The sequence below is a fragment of the Diuraphis noxia genome, unplaced genomic scaffold (genome assembly GCF_037042655.1).
Source record: "Diuraphis noxia isolate RWA-SAM2 unplaced genomic scaffold, SU_Dnox_SAM2 contig0003, whole genome shotgun sequence".
In the NCBI taxonomy this organism is placed as follows: domain Eukaryota; kingdom Metazoa; phylum Arthropoda; class Insecta; order Hemiptera; family Aphididae; genus Diuraphis; species Diuraphis noxia.
The window spans coordinates 68,553,958-68,579,225 of NW_028301713.1; the positions used below are offsets into that span (position 1 = coordinate 68,553,958).

At 34.4% G+C, this 25,268-nt stretch overlaps 2 protein-coding genes across 2 annotated transcripts in view; both read left to right on the top strand.

Annotated features, from left to right (window-relative positions):
- LOC107166611 (GTPase-activating Rap/Ran-GAP domain-like protein 3) overlaps positions 1-25,268 on the top strand; it is a 370,828-nt gene that overhangs the window by 33,828 nt on the left and 311,732 nt on the right. Inside the window, exon 2 of the mRNA XM_089222594.1 lies at positions 7,730-8,035. Within this exon, the coding sequence (XP_089078720.1) occupies positions 7,782-8,035 (254 nt within the window). The 5' untranslated portion in view covers positions 7,730-7,781. The remainder of the gene's footprint in view (positions 1-7,729; positions 8,036-25,268) is intronic.
- LOC149057703 (uncharacterized) lies at positions 55-5,319 on the top strand. Its single transcript, XM_089223477.1, has one exon. It carries the CDS (start codon positions 55-57, stop codon positions 5,317-5,319), a length of 5,265 nt encoding a protein of 1,754 aa, XP_089079603.1.

Here is a 25,268-nt window from a genome sequence, read left to right on the forward strand (position 1 = left end):
ATTGCTATCATTCACTATTAAAAGCTCACACATTTGTTTTGTATTGCTGTCGTCATGCCACCAAAAAAGGAGGAGGATCCAGAAATTGCTTTGACACGAGCTCGCGCCAAACGCGATGTCGTATTGAAAGCAATTAAACGTATGCACGCTACAGCATTAGAGGCACGCGCTGATTGCGACAAAGTACCATCACTTATTACTCACGCCGATGAGTTGGGTAATCTTGTCAAACAATTTCAACATCAACAAGATGTTATTATTGATGCATTACTCAGCCTGGACCGTTTTAACGAATTTGAACAGGATGACTCGGTTTTTACGTTTATGGATTCCATGCGTCTTGAAATCAAAACAATTGTCGCGAGTGCCGCGAGTGCCGCTCCCGCGAGTGTTTCCGGAATAAAATCGTCGTTCTTCGCGCCCTCGCCACAACAATTCGTTCCGTTACCGAAAATCCAGTTACCTACCTTCGCTGGTAGTTTATTGGAGTGGCGATCGTTTCGCGACATCTACGTGTCTCTCGTACACGACAACACGAACATCGGCGACGCGGAACGATTTCATTATTTATTGTCGTGCTTGTCGGGTGACGCTCTCGCTGTTGTCAAATCAATACCGTTGTCCGCAAATAACTATGCACTCGCTTGGGAAGCATTGTCCGCGCGGTTTGATAATAAGCGCTTGTTAGCTTCGGCACATTTAGACAAATTATTTGCATTCAAACCTATTGCTCATCAGTCTTTACCAGCTTTGACATCGTTTATTAATACGTTCAAAGAAAATGTAGCTGTAATCAAGGCGCTCGGTGTCAATGACCTCTCAAGTTTTTTATTGTTCCATATGGGTTCCCGTGTTCTCGATCCGACGACAATTCAATTATTCGAATCTAATGCGTCGAGTTCTATTATTCCGACATTTGAGGAGTTACTAAATTTTGTACAACAGCGGTGCAGAGTATTAGAAAACATAAAAAATTCTAGTAAACCTGACAGTACCGTAAAACCGTATGAAAAATCTAAGCTGCCGTTTCACAAGACGGTTGTACCAAGAAAATCAGTTTTTGCCGCTACCACGTCTACGTCGACCAAGTCAAGATCGAAAAATTGCCTGTCATGCAATAAAACTGACCACAGTATTTATCAATGTCCAAGGTTTCTCGAGATGACCGTTGAGAAGCGACGAGAATTCGTTTTGTCGCGAAAATTATGTTTCGCGTGCATGAGTCCGAATCACGTGTTGGACACGTGTCCGTCGACAAAGGGGTGCCGCATCTGTAGTAACAAGCGTCATAATTCCTTACTACATCTTAACCACGATCAAACATCGGCCGCGGTCAAAGCCATTCAAGGTAGCAAGGCGGTTGCCAGCTCAGGCCCTTCCGTCGACCAATCGAGTTCGTTTGCGGGTGCTGCGCGCACCAACTCCACAGTCGTACTCGGTACGGCTATAGTTCATATCAGGGACGCTTGGGATCAAGTTCATTCTGTTCGAGTGCTACTCGACAGTGGTTCCCAAATTTCGGCCATGACAACCGACTGTTTCGCTCGGCTAGGGTTACCCAAACGTCAGTTTAAATCCAATATTGTGGGTCTTGCTCAAAGTCCAGTTGCTCAAGTACAAGGTGTCACAAATTGTCAATTTTCATCGCATTTTAAGCATGATTTATTCCCGTCGGTTGACTTAGTCATTCTCACCCAGATCACCGCTGCCATGCCATCTACACGGTTGCCGGCGAGCGTACGCGAAAGGTACCGACACCTTTGTCTCGCCGACAATGATTTTGACATTCCGTCGCGCGTTGACGTGTTATTCGGCGCCGATATCTTACCAAGTCTTGTTCGCCCGCACGCGGGCATCGAACATCACCCCGGCCTACCATCGGCATTAGAAACTCAACTTGGTTGGATAGTCTTCGGATCATTTGCTACACCAAACTCGTCATCTGTATCCGCGTTGACCACCACCGTCAGTCCGCCGTCCATTGCGGAATTATTACAAAGGTTTTGGTTGGTCGAAGAACCCACCGCACCATCGTTGCCCACTACGGAGGACCAATGGTGTGAAGAATATTTCAAGGATACTACCACTCGCGATTCGACAGGTCGATTTTGTGTCGCTCTACCATTTCGTCATTTATTTACCGACTCAACTCCAGGTCAAGATACATTATGTCACGGTCTCGGAGATTCGCGCTCCATAGCGTTGAAACGATTTTACAATCTGGAACAACGGTTGGCCAAGGATTCCGTTTTGTACTCGGCTTATCGAAAGTTCATGTCCACATATCAATCGTTAGGACATATGGTTCCAGCCCCGGCACCTGGCACATATTTCATCCCGCATCACGCCGTGCTCAAGGCCGACGGTGACATGTCCAAAATACGCGTCGTGTTCGACGCTTCGTCTGCGTCGTCATCCGGTCGCTCCTTGAACGATGTATTGTGCACCGGACCGAAGTTACAAGTTGATTTACGCGATATCTTACTTCGTTGCCGCATGCACAGGTACATTTTGTCCGCTGACATTGTCAAAATGTATCGACAAATTTTAATTCGTCCACAAGATCGGACATATCAACATATATTTTGGCGTAACTCGCCTAGCGACGAACTCGTCGAGTTTCAATTATGCACCGTCACGTACGGTCTCAATTGCGCGCCCTATCTAGCCATACGCTGTCTGCACGAGCTCGACAGCCAGGACGGTCATTGTTTTCCGCTAGCAAAACATGTCCTCACTCGAGCCACTTATGTCGACGACATCGTTATTGGCGCCGACACAGAAGAACTCCTGTTACGTCGAAAAGGGGACATCGTCGGATTACTGCACAGCGGCGCTTGTGCACTCAGCAAGTGGACTAGCAACAGTGCAACCGTCCTCGAATCTGTTCCCACCGAGGACCGTGTACAGTCCATGTCATTCGATCCGCGTGAGGAACACGGCGTCAAGGTGCTCGGCTTGCATTGGGACACAGACACAGACCAATTCGTATATCATACCAGTATACAACAAATCTCGTCCACGAAACGGCAGGTGTTGTCCATCATCGCGCGTTTGTTCGATCCCATCGGTGCTCTGGGCCCGATGTTGTTGTGGGCAAAGTGCTTCATGCAGTCCTTGTGGTGCAATAAACTCGGATGGGACGATGTTATGTCTGACGAGCTGCGAACTATGTGGCAACAGTTCTGCACGGAGTTGCCTCTTCTGTTCGATTTAAGTCTACCGCGTCACATCGACGCCACCAGTTATCAGGACATCCAGCTGATTGGCTTCGCGGATGCATCCGTCAAAGGATACGCGGCTACCATTTATCTCCGTTTTGTCCACGCGCCCGACGACATAGCCGTTAAGTTCGTCACTTGTAAGACCAAAGTTGCCCCGTTAAAAGGTTCCACCGTCAACGAGGAGCTTTCCATACCCCGACTGGAGTTGTGCGGGGCTCTGCTATTGGCCCAGACGCTCAACCACATACACTCCGTGTTGTCATGTGAAATTTCGATATCCCGTTTGCGAGCATGGTCAGACTCATCGGTTGTTTTGTCATGGTTGACGTCGGATCAAAAACGTTTTAAGATTTTTGTAACCAACCGGGTCGCCAAAATACATCATCTGCTACCGGACTGTGTTTGGAACTACGTAGCAACGAGCGACAATCCTGCAGATCCAGCTTCCCGTGGGCTTTTGCCAAAATCAATGCTGTCATCATCTATCTACTGGAACGGTCCTGACTTCTTACGACTTCCTGAAGATCAGTGGCCCCAATCGAAATTTGTTCCGCTCGCTCCGGAACAGCTGCCAGAGACCCGGCCGAATGTCATCACGACGTTGGTCGTCAATGTTTGTCCACCATCGCTAGAATTTATTGCTCGATTTTCGTCGTTCGCCAAAATGCTGCGCGTATTGTCTTACATTTCGCGCTATTTGTGTCATCGTTTACGTCGGGAACCTGTTCGTGTCGGTCCAATTACGTTTGCCGAACGGGAAAATGCTTTATCAATCGCCGTGCAACGCACGCAACAACATTACCTTGCGGACTTATTCAAGATGTTAAAAACCAAATCCATAATTTCACCGCCGTCCCTGGCGCAATTGGCACCCTACGTCGACGAAAAGGGTATCATCCGAGTCGGAGGCCGTCTGCGTTACTCCAATGTCAGTCATGACGCCAAACATCCGATTTTGTTGCCGCGGTCTTCGCATTTAACCGACCTGATCATTCGTCATTACCACCTGTCGTTTTTGCACGGTGGCTCAAAAATGATATTGTCCATGTTACGTCAAAAATATTGGATTTTATCGGGTCGCGTGGCAGTTCGTCGTGTCATTTTTTCATGTGTGCCGTGCACACGCCATAAGGCTGTCCGCCCTCAACCAACGATGGCTGACTTACCATCCTACCGGGTCCAGCCCCATCGACCGTTTTCACATGTCGGAACGGATTACGGAGGACCGTTCCTCGTAAAAGAACACCGTCGTCGAAACGCGCAGTCGGTCAAGGTCTACCTCGCGCTATTCATTTGCATGTCTGTTAAGGCGGTCCACCTTGAAATCGTGTCGGACCTCAGTACTGAAGCCTTCCTCGCCGCCTTAGACCGTTTTGTCGCAAGGCGAGGGATTCCATCCCACATGTACTCGGACTGCGGCACCAACTACGTCGGGGCCGCGCGCCAGCTAAAAACGTTGTTATGTGACGCCAAGGCCCGAGACCGTCTGTCGTCGCATTTAGCTTGCACGTGGCATTTCAATCCGCCTGCAGCGCCACACTTCGGCGGAATTTGGGAGGCTGGCATCAAAAGTGTTAAGTTCCACCTCAAACATGTCATTGGTCATCAGGTGTTGACATACGAAGAATTCTATACATTGATCACACGCATTGAGGGTATTTTAAACTCGCGTCCGATCACGCCGATCTCATCCGACCCCCATGACTTGACCGCATTAACGCCAGGACATTTTTTGATTGGACAGCCGATTCACGCCATGCCCGAACCAGACATCACCGATGTCAAGATCAACCGGCTGAACAGATGGCAACTCATCCGTCAGTGCCATCAATCGTACTGGAGGAGGTGGTCACGCGAATATCTGTCCACGCTACAAGGCCGCCAAAAATGGTTCAAGACGTCCACAAACCTCTCAATCGGCGACATGGTCATCGTCGAAGCCCCAACCCGTCCACCTACCGAGTGGCGTCTCGGCCGTGTCACAGATGTCCATCCAGGTGCCGACGATGTCGTTCGCGTGGTGTCGGTTCGTACTCAGGACGGCGTGTACAAACGCCCGGTCGTGAAACTCGTGCGTCTACCGGTCGGGCCCTGAATCCCGTCCTTATGTCCTTATATTCTATGCCCTCATTGTGTAAATTATTTATTTATTTATTTTTATTTTTTTTTTTGTTGTTATGTCTATTATTATTTTTTTGCGCCTCAGTAGCTCTCTGGCCTATTTTATTCATGTTAATCATTTAGTTGGGCAGATGTTAACGTGCTAAGCCTTTTGTATTATTCCGATATGTACTTTGTTTTGTATTCATATTTTTTTTTTTTTTTTTTTTTTTATTATAATGTACGATCTGATTGGTCTGCTACGTCGATCTTCATGTGATGGTTTCTTGAAAGACACCTGGGTCTTTCAACGCGGGGAGGAAATGTTGGGTACACAATCAATTTTTTGTATTTTTGCGCGATTGTGTGCGATACGTCCATATCGCAATGTTGTCACCCTGCAGCTCCGCCGCCGGACACTGTGCAAGCGGACTTTGTACCCCCGGGGAGGGGACGGTACCGTCGCGGTCTAGCCGTCGGTCACCGGCACCAGCCGATACTCTCGATAGTTGATATACGTTCGTTATTGTCGCGAAGTCGTGTCGTCATTTTTTTGTGCCTTTCAGGCCAGTCGTAAAACCACATGGTTTACTGTCGCGAGCAACGCGAAACCGATGTGCTGTCGCCGTACGCCATCAGTGTTTTAGTCTAATACACCTGAGCCTCGCTGCTCATTAACCCGTCGCGCACGTTTTGTGTTCAGCGATTCGGGTTTGTCGGTCACCCGTGCCGATACCACGACTTATTGTCGTCGTCGCCCGCGCGTCATATATACGCCGTGCGATTAAGCCGTGTTCCCCACGTGTTCGCGCGCTTTGTCGTTTCCGTCCGTCGTATTCGTCCATCGAATCCTGTCGGATCCGTCGTTGTGTGCGTCGTGTTTACGCCGCGCCGCCACCGAAGTACCTTGTACGGTCCCGCGATCAGATCATCGCTACCGTCTCTCGTCAGCTCGCCTAGCTGCGCAGTACGAGAAGTCAAGTTAAGTCCATATCCGTGATACCGGACGTTTATACGCGTCGGCTCGCAACATTACGCGGTCGTCGTCAGTTTTTCGATCTCGCGTTGTTAAAATCGCCAACCACGCCGTTCATCACGCGGTAAGTCACGGGGTCGTTGGCCAACGGTCGAAATCGCCCAAATCGACGTTCGATGTTTCGTCGCAGTCCGTTTGTAATCTCCGTCAGCTGATTGCCGTTCCGGGCCAGCAGTATCAACCCGCCGTCTCATCTCTAATCAGGTCCATTATCAGGTCGTACACCACCTTTTGTTATTGTTCTTTTTTTGTTATCATTCGCAACACGCGAAACGTTATTATTAATTGTTGTCGAATTATACATTAGTTTATTGATCTGCCGATCGTATTGTGATCGCGCATTATTATTTTACTAACCCTAGCTGTTAAGCCGTATTATCTGCAGAACGTCACAAATAAATTGTTCTGCCACTATTTGTATAAATATTATTGCTGTCGTAAGTCATAATCTTTCACCCTTCATACCTAAACTCAAATACTAGAACCAACCCAATATACAGTCCACTCTCTCCCTCCTACAGGGTTCCCGACGGTACGAGGTAAGTATTCACACGACCGACGCGTGTCGTGTTTGGCCGCCGCCAGGGCGCACACACACACAGACGCACACGCGTCACCCGGCTAGATGTGCAGCCGCATCGCACATAGCAACTAAACAATTTTTCAAATCATATGGGTACCTTTTATAATTTATGTTTATATAATAATATAGAAATTATAACATATTTTTATTTAGTGTCTCAGGTGTGTTAAGAAATCCAGAGCGAATAAAAATAAAAATAAAACTACTTTCGATAAAGATCTCATCTTAAACGTGCTCTTCACATGACATGATTAAGCGATTGCATATTATTTACAATGTTTGTTCTTCTGTTTGTTTGATTGTCGTGGTGATTTAGGGATTAACAAAGTAAGTACACTAAAAATATAAGTCGCAGATTAATTCTGTTTTCCGCCTCTTTGAATATCATACTTGTGTTGAACCCGCAGATTTCCGATAAATCATCTTTATAAAAGAAATTTATCCTATTCAATTTAGGTTCCATCTTACGTCGTCGCTACGCTAATGAATCTAACTTCACGTTTTCAATGCTTTTAAAAACATTTATCAAATCTATGTTATATGCTCGTCAATATAAAATCTTTGGCTTTAATGATATGCATAATATATATATATATATATATGAGTTTCATCATAAATCGTGATATAATCAAAGTTTTGTGATACACACAGATCGCTAAAACATTTCTCACTCTATCCTTGAAAAACAAATTTTGAAAATTCAGGAACTCTGTCTTATCCGTAATTTTTTTCACCCTTGATGTCTGTAAAATAATATTCAACTATTACTATACTGGCTCTTTACAGGATGCAATCGTAATAATAATATAACGACGACCGTAGCAGAGTCAGGGACGCAATGTCCGGTGGCAGCACCAGTGGCGGTGGAAACAGTCAGCAACACAGGTTGGACACGATGACTATGTTGCGTCGGAGAAACCGCGGTAACCGTGGTCGGTTGGTCCGTTGGGAACGCGTATCCGAGTGGACCGGAACCGCACACGTCACCGCCTGGGACGTGATCGTCCGAGATTCATTGCTACACATCGCTTGGCCTATGTCGTTGGGATCCGAGCCGGTCGGACCTCCGCTGGACCAGTTGTACATTACCGGGTAAGTGCACCAAAATTATAATCACAATATAATATAATATTAGAATCCGACGATTTTGCATCGAAATCAGACGCGCACCAAGGATCGGGTGACCTCTGCGAGTGTTTTCTCGTCAGTCATGGGGTTAGGTGCATTTTGTATTACATGTTTCTGTAGAGTGTGCCATCGGAATTGAGATTCATGACGCCAGTGATATTGTGAACAAATAATTATGAAATTGATGATATGAATTTGTACCACATCACCGTTTTTGATTCGAGGAGGTGTTTGGATACAATAATAATTGTGCTTCATACATTTCAGTAACTACTTATTATTCGATTTGTAGTTATTTTAGTACCAAAATTATAAGTCATCATCCATTACTTTAAGTCTCAAATGTATCAATTTGGTAGCTGCTGATTCCTCGGTTGTTCTCAGCAGAACGCAATAATTTATTTTCGTACAACTACTAAATATTTTCCCTATATAATTTTTCATATAATCGAAAGTTAGTTAGATAATTTTCTAAAAAAAAAAAAAAAAACACTTTTAAAAAGTTTCATTATGAATAATTTATAACCACTTGCTTATTAAATACATCATGATAGTTAATTTCAATAGCAATATTCTTTGAGTATATTGGTGCGTACCAGACAATATAAGTAATATGTGGTTGTCATTATAACATAATTTCATAAGATACTTTATTTCTATACGTGTAATAGCGTTAAGTTTTTTAGTTTTCTATGATTTGATAAAGCATTACTTTATTAATTTATTCAATAGGTACTCATAAAAATATTTGTTTTCCGTTAAATAGTTTGGTTTTAAAAACATATAAGTGAATACGGTAAAAATTTTCTAATTTATTATTCTTGAAGATATTATTTGCTCACAGCTTTTTTTTTTTTTTAAATATTTCTATAATATATTATACCATTTATACCTAACATGAATTACCATCAATACCTGTTAAATATATACAGTCTGCCATCATGGTTAGACCGGAGATTGATATTATTAGGAATATTTTTGGACATACTTGGGTACTCAATAGAAAACCTCAATGGTTAGATAAATTAAGCTTTTTTCCCCTACTAAAGATCAAAGATTTTATTATAAAACACATTACCCTCATCAATCATCATCCTATTATACTTTTTGTGTAGGATTATATTATAAATCTTATCGAATAGTTAATTAGTTTGGTATATATACCTACTATAAAATACTATATATATATATAGGTAACCAAGTGGCTACTTCATAAATATAGGTACTGCAGTGTCAATGTTTTGAAAGATAATCATCAAAGAGTAAACAAACATCCTAAAATGATTAAAGGCATAACAAAAAAAAAAAAAAGGGTTATAAAATGTACTCCAGTATTAAAGAAGATTTTGAAATCGTTAAAGTAATTAACGTTTTGTGGAAAGTTTATGATGATTTTATAATAAGTGACCAATATTTTTTTTATGCGCTATAAATATTATATTATATGCCTATACAGTTATATATTATGTTATTATAAATCATAAATGAGAACTACATGGCATTAAGTTGCCACGCTGCAGCTGGTTCATAAAAAATATCATACAGTAAATTATCACCATTATCTAATATCTTATTTGGTATAGGTTTTTTCCTCAATATAGTTTATTTGTTTGTATTATAATTTTTAATTTTTATACTATCAAATAAATTATTTAAAAAAAAACCTAATAAAATTATAAAATATTAAACTTGCCTGTTCTATTACCAAGTACGGTTTTGAGATGTAGCAAATAAGCGGATATAAAATATTGTTATTGAATAACATTTTATATTATACCAACTAAATAATATTTATCAAATCTATATGATATGATATTAAATGATTGTATGGAGAAAAAAAATTAGATCAGCCTTTATCAGAAAGTATTTTTTAAATATTAATAAAGCCACTAGGTGTCTCTAATGAGAGATTTCCTAACATGGTATCTTTAGTTTATAGTTTTTCTTTCTTTTCACCATAATTATTACTTATTGTACATCCCTGTATAGATCGTAATATTTCACAATAAATTCATATTTAAAAAAAAAAAAAAAAAATATTAATAAAAATATCGTAATCCCTTACCTATATATATATATAAATATTAATTATTTTTTTGTTAACATAATAATGGTAGATGCTATTTATCCACGTAATATACGAAATAATATATGAATAATTAAAAATAATTAAAACACAAATACATTAAAATCGTTGTTGTTGAAAAAATTGATAAATAAATAACTGATCAAATTTTTAATCTCATAGAATTCAGTGGAATAAAAATATGAAACGGAATGTTATATGATTTATATTGAATTATTATGTCAGCCCTGAATAATCAACAATCAATAACTGAAATGTGTGACTTGACCCAACAAGTAAGTGATACCTAATCACAAAAATAATTCTGTACAAATCGAGAAAAACATATTAAGGAGATCCTCAGAAGTAATTTATAATTATAACTAAATAAAAACTGATCGTGTTCTGAGAATTCGTGTGTTTCAAGTTTCAAGTTTTAAATTTATTTATTTTTATTACCTATAGTTAAAATATCTCACTAAAAATGGGAAACGAGTCCATTGCCCATAATCTTAAAATATAGGTAGGTAACGGCTTATTAAAATTATAAACCATCTTATTTAGCATAGTACTTTTATTTTTATTTTTTTGACCATTAAAGGTGTGATTGTAATATATCTTAATACATATCTGCATTAAGTATAATATGTATATTATTGAGTGAACACGATTTGGCGGTTAATCATTCTATGAACTTTAACACACAGTGTTAAATTCAAATGTAGCTCACTTGTTTGAAAAGGTTGGCGAACCTAACCTAATCTAAGGATCTTAAGATCTTGGACTCAACTTGGATAAGCGCCTCACTTGGAATAGCCATATCCGTATAAAAAGACTTGCCTTAAATGCCCGTCTTCGCACACTACGAACGCTACTCACAAATAACAAACACTCCAGTTTAAAAATAAAAGTTCTTATGTATAAAACATTACTCAAACCTCTATGGACATATGGTCTTCAACTATGGGGTACAGCAAAAGCGTCCAATACTAAAAAATTCAACAATTTCAGAATATTGCTCTTCGGAAAATTACTAATGCTCCACCCTTTGTTTCGAATTACACTATACATAATGACCTGTCAATTAAAACCGTGACAGAAGAAGCTATACGTTTCTACAAAATCTTTCATGCCCGGCTGCAAACACACCAAAACCCACTCATTAAAAACCTATCCATCCTAACATTACCTGGCAACCGTGACTTGCTAGGGAACTAATATCAAAAATAAAAATAAAATAAAAAATCAGTATATATAAACATAGCTAGTTTTATTCAACCTCCAGTCAAGTGCCATTAGTGGGTGGCTTCTTACTCTGCATAATTGTACAGATTGTATATATTATTGAGTAAATAAAAAAAAAAAAAAAAAATGTTTTAGAGTGACCATTTATGAAATATTGGTGGAAGAATTATTAATTAATATTGGCCATTGTATTCGAAAATGAAATAAATATTAGTTGTAATTATATTTTATATTATTGATAACAAATTGTATTAGTGTTTTAGTATTATAAATTTTAAACTCAATGACCCATAAATCAAACCGGACTTTTTTCCATATAATCATTTTCTGGTCGGACTTTGTTTTCCCATATTGACATTATATACACACTGCATGGAAATATTAATGTGGACTATTTCAATGTCTACCTATGTTATTTTATCGAGTTATCTGTGTCAGCTTATAACAAATTAGATATACAAATCAACTTACACCAAAATTATGCTACATAACAATATTGTGCAATAGGCTTATAATTTATAAAGTTTAATGTGAATTTTAATTTAAATTCGGATTGATACACATTTTTTAATTATTGCCATTTTTACTTGTGATATTATATACGTTTTGTTAGTACACCTTTAAAAATAAAAATAATTTAAGTATGAATTAGTGGTATTAAAATTATTTAATTATAAACATTTTCAAAACATATATTGTTTCATTTAATTATTTATATTTAATTTAAATCGCTTTTATTATTTTAATTTTATAATTTATACATTTAGGGTAGGTTCAATTTGATTTTTATTAGTTGACGTAGAACTTCCGATTTATTGATTATTATTATTATTTTTAAATAGTGAATGTAGTATTGTAAAAATTGTTTAACCGATGATTAGTTAGGTTTTCTTTGTTATATTTATTGTATTTAAATATTGATAATTAATGGTAGATAGCGATTAGTGTCTCGTGCGATTGTTGATGATTATAAAATAGTTACAATGTTTTTGTTTTATTGGGATTTTAGGTTATCCGATTATTATTTGTCGTTGATAATATCTGTATGATGTTTTTTCCGTTTTTTTTTTTTTTTTTACATAGCATACAGTATGGTAAAGCACATAGTCGGAAGAGAATAAATAAAATATCGGAACGTTATTGGACACGTCATGTGTTACAACTTACAGATAACAGCGTTAGGGCAACTTTAATATATAATCAGAATTAAATTATCGTAGATATTCTCTCTTCAAGCAAAAACCGATAAATAGAAGTCGCTTAAAGGCATGATGAAAATTTCAAAAGACAAAACCAATTATGTATTTGAAGTTTGAACGATGAAAGGCTCTAAGAAAAAACAAACAAAAAAAAATCAAAAAAGTTCAACATAATAATAATTATAATATAGTCAAAAATGTTTTTTATTTATATTTAAAATATTATGCACTATAAGATAAGGTAAAAAAATTAAAACATATAGCTTTAATAATAGGTATATAATATTATTACTTGTTTTATAATTTATACTTACTAAATTTTCCATGTTTTGATCAATCAAAATCTGATCCAAACATACTTATAATTAAAATGTAATTTTAGAATAAAAAAATTAAATATTTTTTAATTACCCATTTAAATATTTATAAAATAGCAATACAATATTAAATTTGAATTATTATATTTATGGGTAGTGGCCAGTGGGTATATGTAAAAATTGTCATTACATAGTTATTCAACCACAAAAACATAATATTTAACTATGAAGAATTATGTTAAAAATATAAGTAAATACTTATTATGTAGTGTAAAAATATTTTTTTATCAATATTTTTGAGTGTTTTTTATGATAATATTCTAATTAATACATTAGCTACGAACGTGTGACATAATATGAAATATTTATGGATATCTATGGGTATGTCCTCGAAACACTGGTTCGACGAGTTTTTAGTTATTTTATTATTAATACGGTTATTTTTATTATTATTATTTAAGGTCGTTATCCTCATATCCAACGGTGCACCAAAGCGTTAGGTCGTAAAAATAAATTGCCAGATAAAGGCGTGCTACTATAAATTGCATTGGGTCAACATATTTTATGTAAAACCCACAATATCCTCGTTCCACCGAGTACCTACTATACGTATGACATTTTCAAACGTTATGGTGATGATTGTTCAAAAATGGACTTTGGATTGGAGCAAGATGATCATTGAGTGAGTAGGTGAATGCAAATATAATTTTATATAACAATTCCATAATCGAACCACGTGGAATTTAATAATTTTGATAAGTCATATCGGCGCTGAACATTTAAACTCAATATATTTGATTTGATTAGTGCATAATATTATATTAACGATGAGACTAAATCAATCGAAGATAAAAATGACATAAAAGATAAAACTATTATTGTATGTTGCACAGTTACACGTATATTCAGCACACAATACTACACTAGAAATTTTTTTTAAAGCAATGTGTCTTTATAATTTATTAAATGAAACTGATACAAATATAATTAAACTATAGCTTGTAACTCGACAATTTATACAATATTATGTTTAATATTTAATGAAAAATAAACGTATTTAAATTGTGTTTTTTAAGTTTCTATTACTAAGAAAATAAAATAAAAAAAGTTTTTTCTATAAAGATATCAAGGCTGGGCATTAACGAGTTAATAAGTTAAAAGTTAAGTTAATTTTAACTTATCAACTTAACTTAATAGTTTGCTGTTTTAATTAACATAACTTTAACTTAACTCATTTATATCTTATTAACTTAAAATCAACTTCAATTTTTTTTAATATTACCAGTTAAGTTAATTTTGAATTTTTGTTTTATCTAGAATATATTTTAGTCTATAACGGTTCGTTTTATTATTATTAACTTAACTTATTAATTTAAGTTAAGTTAACAAAAATTTGTGAACTTAACTTTAAACTTAATTGATATATTAAAAAAATTAATTAACTTAACTTTTAATTTAATTGAACAAAAAATTTTTAACTTAACTTAACTGAGTTACAAAAAATCATTAACTTGCCCAGCCTTGAAAGATAAAGTATTTTTCTTCTGAAAAACAATGCCTAATTCATCCAAGTTCAATTTTCTTGCAGAAAACTTTATGACTGATATATCGTTTTATTAAGCCATTATAATAACATTAAAAAGATAATTTGATTTAAGAAAGAATATTATAAGTTCAACTGAATACCTTATTAAGATAGTGACTCTCTCTAATAATATAAAGTGTAGGTTTTTAAAAATCACATTTAGAATAAATATATATATCAATTAGGTTTTCCCTAATCAAAGGTTTATATAATATGTTCATAGTTTGCAATGGTGTATTCAGATTTTTTTCTGAGGAGGGAGGTGGAAGGTACAAATATTTTTGTTATGAGAATTTTGAACAATTTTTGAGAGGTGGGTACAGCTCCCTAAACTTCCAAGATACGTTACTGATCGTTGGTGAAGGGCAATGTTACTGTAAATTGTGTAAGCATCTTAAAGTGTAGAAGAAAATTATTCTATTATTCTGTTGAGGTTTAAAATTGGTACCTACGGATTACTTTAAAAGCGAAAACACTTTTTATCTTGATGCTTATCAACATAATTTTTGGAAATACATATTTACATTATTTGAAGAATTATTATAAGATAAAATTAAAAAAAAAAAACATTACTTAACTACTATTTTCTATAGTTAGATTTTTTTTTTAGTTTTTAGTTTTCTTATGGCAACATACATAATATTTAATTTCATAATCCTTAACAAATTATTGTCTATGCTCTATACATTTACAATTTATTTGATTATTTGGCTGACAAAAATCTAAAAACACGCTTACTAAAATATAATTATATTAAAATATGACCGATTTTGATTCAAAACAGTTAAAAATCCAAAATAACCACTAAAAACTAAAAAATTACAAAATATGCTAAAAATAGCAAACACAATTTTTAATTTGACTTTTCTATATCATGAAACACATTTTAAGCTTACTCTGCTATCTTTTAAGCATCTCCTAAGAAATATACATATGATATTAGATCCCAACCAAGTATTTTTTGTTAGTATGAGTCAATTTGAGAGACACAGAGGTGTCCTAAAAAATGCTTATCTGCTTCTCCCTTCTAGGGTTAAAAATTTAATGAATTACAATCAATTAACTCTTTAATATTTTCAAAAGTTAAATCTTTTGATAAAATAAGCATAACTTGCAAAAGATTCACCAAATGTATTGGTACATCATTATATCATCAACTAGTAAATTTTTTAAATTTTTAACAACTAGTTACAGTTAGTATAATAACTTAATTAACACTGTAAGATGATCAATAAATATCATAAGCATAATCTTATTGAATATTTATTTATTCAATAATGAATACGTTACGAAAAAAATATGCACATTACATTTAAATCATGATTTAGCAAATTTATAAGGTAAATTAATGAGAATATTAATAAAATAAACTGTTTAATTTACTCTATTTAACTTTACTATCTATTTACCATCTTTTTTTTATGAAACAGATCGATTAAAAACTTATTAACAAAAAAAAAAAATACTCTATGATTTAATATAAAAATAAATACATTAACAGTTTTTTTTTCATAAAATATTTGTTGTTAGGTTACCTATATATAAAAATATTACTAGAAATATTATTAATGTGTAACGTGTGGAAATTTTATAAAAAATTATCACGCTTTTTTCTTCATAAGCACTTTACTGTTAACTTTTAGAGCTGTATACGCGTTGTTCGTAATTTTTAACCTACAACTTCACGTGCTGATCTTTACATACTTATAATTTTTTCATCGAATTTGATCATTTCGATCGTATGCAGCGGGCACTCTATAAAAAAAATGTTTTGTTAATAAACTGTTTTTATTGTGTGAACAACACATTAAGTCACCGTCGCTTTACGTAATAACAAAATGTCAATACAACGCGTAGGTGTGTATGTACAATAATATATACTGTATTGACGTATCGCGATCGGTGTTCAATTTTTGTTGTTTTTATTTTTTTGTATTTTATTTTTTTTTTTTACAACGACCGTAGCGTGAGATTCCTGCAGCGATGCGATTAGAGTGTATCGGAAGCGTTGTGCGTCAATGTCACAAGAGAACTTTTTGAATGTTTTTCACCAACGTCGTCTATATTGTGCGCGTTATATTCACAATATATTATATAATGTTATGTACCAACTATACTGTGCTTTTATTTTATATTTTTTTAATCGTTTCTCGAAAAAACTAGACGATCGTGATAAATCATAATATTATTATTAGGTACTTATGTATGTACCATTAAACCTTGAATGAATAATAACTTCACTGCGGTCGGTTTGCTTCAATGATTTTCTCTGGAAAAATATGCTTTTAAAAACATAATTACTGTGAAATATCTATAATATTATTAATATTTGATTTAATACGTGTAACATCATTATAAATTAGGGAACCGATTTTATCATAATAAAAAAATCAAAATTTGTACTTATTTTTATTTAAATATGTAAAACAAAATATATGTAATAATCGCTTAACAGAAAAGATAAGTATCAAAAGTAAGTATACAATTAGTATATCTCTTATCTAATTATTAAAACAATGCGAAACTAGTAACTAAATATTCTCTAAGATTTAAAAATGTAAAATGGTGGCGATTCGGTCGTAAAATGTTTTTGTATTGACTGAATGAATGTTCCACATCAACTGTCTTAATGATAGCATACTTCATATTTTACTATATCAAGTGGAGTGGGTTCAACATCCAATAATTCTGTTGGATTTAGTCCTTGGTGTATATCTCTAATTATTTTTAAATTTTTTAGTCCTTGATTTTTTTCTATCACATATTTACATTTTTCTCTTACTACATTTCCTATGCGACCGTGATATTTTTCTAATTTGTTTTGTTATTCTTCAATAATGCATTAACTTACTGATAAGGACATATTTCGAGTTTCCAGTATGTATTATGAATCAAAAAACCAAGATTAGCAGAAATGTATGTTAAATTATTATTTTCCAACAAAAATATATAGTATTAAGTACGTAAGTCCATTTAGAGAACGTAAATAATGTTTATCGTCATTGAAAGTTACAAATATTATTATTTTAGGCTTTCATTGACAGCGTATAAATAGACTATAGGGTATGTTAATGCCATTCAGATAAGGCAAATAATCTTTGATGTCATTGTAAATTGATGAAAAAAACCAAAAATACCCAAATATTTACGAAATATTCAGTTATTTACAAAATATGTGAATATATGTATTTTTACCCAAATATGTAAAATAAAATTGTGCTTATTTTAATAAGAATTGTCTGAATCGTGCACATTTTTTATCAGATTTTTAATATCTCATTCCAATAAAAATATGTATTTACAATAAAATCCGTTCCCTAATTATAATAATACATAAACACACAAACAAGTGCTGACAAATGGAATTTGTGTGCGTTACAATGATATATTAACGGTGTTAATATTTTTAACTGCGATTTACGCCGATTTCCATGAAATATATTTTAAACGACAAACTCAATAAGTAATTACTTATGGTCAGTCATGTTTCTTTACCGTAACAAGAAACTTTATAAATATTTCACTAGAGCATATTATGTTGAAGATTAATATTGTGAAATATTCAGATAATTATTTCTTATCGTTTATCGTGATTTATATATTATACTAAATTGTAGGTATCTAATCGTAATTTGGGTGGTTCCAAATAAATACTTTATTTCTTTTAAAAATTGTAATAGGAATTAAATATTTAAATTTAAATCGAGTATGTAAATGGAACTTACAAAATAAAAACATATCAAATTATCTATACATATATTATAAGATGAACTTAGATTCATTCAAATTATTTTTACATATTGAAATATGATAGCAAAAATTAAAACAAGTTAAACTTGTCTCAAATCTTTCAAGAATTATAATACTATCAACAGTTACAAAACACTTTAGACAAAGGACTCGGATCCGATTTTGACACTACCATATGCATTTAAAAAAAAACAAACTGAATTGTGTAATCAAATATAACATACACACAGGGCCGTAATTAGGGGGGAGCTACAGGGTACTGTTGTCCCGGGCGTCTGAGTAGGAGAAGGCGGCTAATTTTTTTATAATTTAAATTTGTATTTTGAATACTGATTAATGAGGAGTATTTTTTTTGTTGCCCCTTGCTGTCAAATTCCTAAATACGGCCCTAGTTAGATCCGAGATCGTGACGTGTCGTCGTTACCAATTTTTTTTTATTTAATATAAAATATTTTTTTTTGTCTAATTTCTAATTTTGCGTAGACAGAAACCCAAATATATTTATTAATTATTAATTATTTTATACTCTTAAACTTATTTAAAGTTATATAATATTTACTTAATTTTTTTAATTTATTAATTAATTTATAATATTAGCTATATTTTTGTATTATTAGCGATTTTAATTGTTTCAAGTATGTACCTAATGATAAAAAATATACACTTATAATTTTATAGGTAAACATAAATTTGGAAATGTATTCTATATTTAGATAAAATTAGACAACAGAAAGAATAAAAAATTGCATATTAAATTACGAATAATTTAGTTTTATTAAATAGAAATTATTTTTATATAAAATGTTAAGAGGAAGATGTCCTACTATTGTCTTACTATTGTCATGCTATTATATCGAAATGCATGGGAAAAGAAAACCGGTATTATCATTGAGTATGGTATTATTTTGAATATTTGATTAGGAATTCTCGAGTTAAATTTGTGTATATGGTAGAGAGAGAGAGAAAGTGATGGTAGAGTTTTAACGTTTTAAGATATTCATTATTTTTTTTTAAAGAGCTCAAAAAATTAAAACTAAATATTCCAGATGATGTAGAACTGTCCAATTTAACATCAAACCTTTTCGTATTTCTTTTTATTTGGGCAAATAAAATCTAGTCACAAAATGAATAATGTAGTAAATCACTCTAAGATGATTATTTTATATACCTTATATCGTACAATGTGAGACATATTATACCTTTTAATGATTTTTAGTCATTAACATTTGATTTACACACTTAACAATACGAAAAAAAGAAGAAACTAAAATTGCTTGTGTATACAAAAATTATCTTTTATTAATTTAACAAATTTATAATCAATTACAAAATTCAAATATTATAACAATTGATCGAACAGTTACATATTATGTATAAATTTATATAGGTACATGTTTCAAATAAAAAAAAAATGAACATTCAGTTTTGAAAAAATATTTTATAGCAGTAAAAAAACATAGCAAAGTTGCTATTATCATAAGGAAAACATTTTTGAAGATACAATATGTATACATTTTTATTAATTAGCACAAAATGGCTAAATTATTACAGTTTTACAAGTAAAAGATTTTCAAAGTCAAAAAAGGGGTAGGAGGAATGCTCATGGTCCAAATACAAAAAGGGGAAACATTTAAAAAAAAAAGAGAAAAAATAGTACAAAATGACTATAATTTAAATATTGCATGTACAAGATTTAGTCGAAAAGGGGGGGAGACAAACAATGTAGAAGAATCTATAAACAACAACAGTATATACACAAAAAAAAGTTATAAAATTAAATAAAAAAAAAAATACGTCAGTCAGGAGACACAAAAACAAGGAGGGGAGGATACGGGATGGCGATTGGGTGCGGATTTGTAACAGTTTTGGCCACTGGTCACCTCCACAACGTTCCACGACCGGTCCCACGGGTAGACGAGTGTCACGGGCGCGTTTGCTCGGACGCGTGACGACCTTGCCCAGCCGGCGAGGCCAGACCGAGACGGCCGCGGGAGCGATGGTCGACGGCGACAAGCAACGGCGGCTAGTGCGCGATGTTAGCGCTTTGATGGTTGACGGCGAGACGACTCTAGCGACAGACTTGCGGCGGATACCGTTGGAAACGAAGCGAGAGAATCGAGATTTGGCGCATGCGGAGTGGACGGTGATCGCTATGCGGACAAGCGACCCGGCCGATGTGGGCTTACCGCGGGACGAAAAGGCGAGAGCCATCGGACCACCGCACGAGCGACGTGCCGCGATCCTTGACAATCGGTAATTTTCGTCCTGGCGTCGTACCTTCAGCCGCGTCTTTGTCCTGCAATGACCGTCGCCACGAAGTCTCACGCCACCGGACCCTGAAACGTTCATAGTTTCCTCGGGTCCGGTGCCGCTGACGTCCGTGTTCCTAGCGCATAAATCTCTATACCACTTACCCCGTGCCAAGGTGTCCGCCACTGCCATCGTAACGAGTCGCCATCGCCGTCGTCATCATCGTAGGTACGGTCGGGGCGGAATCGTTGCCCTCGCCGTTGCCTCAACTAACCACCGTGCCGTCGACATCGTCGTCCGTCGATCCACGCGACCGTAACTGCCGGGCGCTCGCCAAGCCGCCAGAGGGTCTCGCGCGTCAACGACGACCGAGCGCGCTACGCTCGTGAACCCGTCGCTACGTGGGTGGTCGGGAAACGCGTTCGGGTGACTTACCGTCGTGCACCTTCCGTGCTCTTTCCCGTATCCTCCCCTCCTATACGTCGCCGTCTTCCTGACGACATCTTCGGCCCTTAGGGGACCGCCAGACTTAACGTGGGTCGCGGACGGTTTCTCTTCGCCAGCAACATAGACGTCGGAAAATCCGCCTGACGCCTTTCCAGCACGAGGTCTTGTACCTCCGTGGCTGGTCGGATTTTCCGGTTGTTGCTGGCGGGTCCAGCCTACCTACGACCTCACCGCTGTCTGGCTCTTCAATGCCCTGAGCCGGCTCAATTTCGTTCTCAGCTTCATACGTCTTCTTCACCGTATCGTCGAGTGGGCCGTCCTCGGTAATCGGAGTGGGTTCGACAGGCCCCAAATCCAAGGACGGCGCGTCGCCACTCGACAATATTGCACTTCTGCCGACCTTGTCATTGGTGTCATTAGTAAATTCTGCGTCGTGCGTTACGTCTTTGAGGACCACAGTGGACTCCACGGGTTCCGACTCTTGCAACAGCTCGACAAGTTTCGATATGGTGTCTTGGTCGATAGAATTCAGAAAAGTAAGGAGCCAGGTGTGCATGTTGTAGTGTTCGTCATACAATCCGTCCATGAAGCCCACAACTATTTCATGCAGGATATGGACTAGTTCGACTTGTATTTCGTGTGTGTTACGGTAATGAGTAGCCATTTTTTAAATGTGCGTATGTAGTCGCTGGTCGAATTGAGAATTGCAAATGAACTAAAAACGTCCATTTCAACACAGAGACCGATAAATTTAAAAATCTCCTAGACGAAAACGTTTGTTACTAGCCAGCGAGTACGATAGGTAATCGTTCTTATCGGCCAGCAACATTAGAATTCCGAGCGCGTTATTTTCCTAAACTTTCTGCAATATTAGCGATTTAAAGGTACCTTAAAGGTAACTTATACTATTATATAGGCTTAGCTATGAAAACCAAAATACAGAAAAAAATGTATAATGTTTATAAAAAGAATAAATAAATTAATGTTTATACTATACTATTATAACATGATGTGTAGGTATAGAAATTTTTCTTAACTAAATCTTTAAAGGGATATGGATAAAAAATTAAACCGATCTGGTACATCAATGTTATAAGACATATGCATATAACTATATTATATTAAATATATATTTTAAGAAAGAAAACTTTGAAATCTCCAATTTATTACCATGATATGGAGAGTTATGTACAAAAAAGAAATTATGCATTTTGAATAACTGTGACTTTAAGTTTGAGCGCACCTATAATACATAATGTATTGTAGTACATAAAGTTTATATATACAATATTTATTTTTATATAAAAGAGTCTATAGAATACTTATTTACTTAAATACGATGTTTTTATTTAAAAAAATATAATAAATTAAAAATATATGTATTAATATTTAATATTTGTGTTATTACTAACGGTACTGGGGCTTAGATTATATACCAACTATGGATTACGCCAAAACGTATTATTCCAATATAAAAGATTAAAGCCGATATTAGCGACGAGTCACCGAATTAGGTGTTCAATATGTGCATGCATGATGTAATTCGTCACTTATTTATCCACATGTTATATTGTTATATTTTGACCTTGGGTACTGCCTATAGATAATTATGTGACGAAATGAATCACGCATCCCCATATCGAACACTTAATTCAGAGACTTGTCTCTAATATTGGTTTCAAAATAATACGCTGTAGCTCTATCCATACTCCATAGTATGTGATCTAAGGTACCGGGTCTCGCTACCTACACTAGATCGGTAATTGGTATTCGAAATGTAGCAGCTATAGATTATTTGACTGTAAATGTTTATAGTGCTTATACATTTACAATATTGATTTAAATGTAATAAATCATGTTTGACTTCCAAGTAGTAGGGTAGTAGTACTAATATAACTGTTATTACTTATATCTGACTAACAATCGATATATTGTATTAACTCAAAATAATATCGAAAACGTAAAGCGCAATTGTTCTTTAATATTTAGTAAATTTTAATAATTTTTTGAAAACAAATATTATTATACTAAATGATTATTTTGAAAATTCCAAAAATTGAAACTGCTTAGAAATGTGTTATTTATTTTCAAATTTACGCCATCAAATTGAATTTTATTATAGTTTGCTGTTTTCCGTAGAAATTTGAATTGATTCATCAATAAATTAATAAAGAAATATATAATAAATAATATTAATAAAAACATTTTTATAATAAAATATCATAACTATAAATATATAGTTATACAATTATAATTTATAACCTATTATGAATAATAGGAACATAATACAAATGTTCACAAAGTCTATGCACGACCTTTTCAAAACATAACACCACCATTCAATATAAATAACTTAATGTATAGTAAAATCCACATATAGTCCTTAATAACCTAGATTTTTAGGGCGAATTCAGTACCTACTAACTTTTGAATTGTGGAGAAGGGCTTATTTAGAATTTAGAGATACTAAGTCCCCTAAAGCCAACTTCTATTTGAGACAATGGTCAAGTTTTTTAACTTGTTTAAGATAAACTTAATAGTGATTTGTAAGTACAGCCAATATATACATTGCTCACAATTATTATTCTATATAGGCAGTCTATACATAACATATATTAAAGGTTCTAAAAATAGTGTTGTATCTATATTTATTGTATTCTAATATATTGTCCTGAGTTGTCCATTCTTTACCGTTATTTTATTTTTTTTGTCCCATGTAGGTATTTACGTAAATATTATTATGGTTTTTAATTTTTATAGAGGAAAATTTTTTGGAATTCAAAATCACGTTTTTAGTGCACAATGATGTCATCAAAACCAACGGTGTTGTTAATACGTGATGATTTTCCAAAAAAAGCGATTTTATATCGATTTATTACGTACAAGGTATTTAGATTAATTTTTAATTTTAATTTTTGCGATGAAATGTAACTTTATTATGGTAATTATTATTCATAATATTTATAAATAGTCAAAATGTACAATAATTTTATGTTTGATCTTTTAAGTGAAACATTTAAATATTATAAGTTTATTGGATTTTTATACGTAGAAATAGTAAGTTTACAAAAATGGAACGTTAATTTATTAGTGAAATAAATTAAAATATGGGAATTAGAACGCTTCAGTTTGGTAATAGTACAATGTGATTTAAAAATGTATGAAAAGTGAACATTGTTTATTTTATCGTTTATGCCGAATATAATTTCAAATAGCTAGTGTGTTTTGATGTGGTTTAAAAATTAAAGAATTATATTGTTTGGTAATTATTTTATCAAGGAAATATTCGTTTTGTACATTGCACTGTAGTTGTCAATTTGTCATGAAACGTCATAAAGTCAATCACTAAAATCTAACAATGCGTCTAATGGATTTACGTCATTTTTACTATAAAAATGAATACTATGGAATATCTCAATAAATGTTAATATTTATGTTTTTGGAAACGAGTATGTTCAAATTGTTACCCTTAATATTCGATCAAGTTGACTTGACGTCCATGAATAAATATGGTGTATGTTTGAGAAATATGGCGATCATTTTGATAGAAATGGTAGCTGAAATCGCTGTGAACCTTAACACAATAGTTTTTCAAAGCAAACTGCGATGTTAAAACGTAAGTGACTTAATCGTTTTTTGATTTTGAGTAAATATTGCTTTTTATATTTTTGTTAATATATTGAATTTTAAAATCGTTTAAAAACATACACTGTTTTCAATTAACAAATAGACAAAAGACGTGAAAGCGACCTTAAGAAAAGTGTGTAAAAACTAAAAACTAAAAGAATACACCGGTAACCGTGAAATTTTTTGTAAATTGATGATAAATGACCACGGTTATAATTACTACTTTAAAATGATTAATAAAAAAAATCAAATAAATATGAATCTATAAATCAATCCTTTTATTTGGTTTTATAAAATTATGTTGGATCCAGGGCCGTAATTAGGGGGGGAGCTTCAGGGTACTGTTGCCCCGGGCGTCTGAGTAGGAGAAGGCGGCTAATTTTTTTATAATTTAAATTTGTATTTTGAATAATGATTAATGAGACGTATTTTTTTTGTTGCCCCTTGCTGTCAAATTCCTAAATACGGCCCTGCATACACAATGTGTTCACCGATTTAGGGAACACTGAATTTTTCGGCAGGATTTGTTTGGAATAAATCGATTTTTTTTTACAAACTGGTGGTATACGAATACACATTTTTTGATACATTTCAAAATTTTTTGAGAATTTGGTCTGCGCATTTTTTTTTTAAATAGCAACACCTATTTTTAACACCATATTCGCATAGGCCTATTTTTTTTAAAGTAATTTTCATGTATCAACTATGGCTC

Coding starts and splice junctions, on each gene's coding strand:
- LOC149057703 (XM_089223477.1), top strand. CDS start 55: ATGCCACCAAAAAAGGAGGAGGATCCAGAAATTGCTTTGACACGAGCT.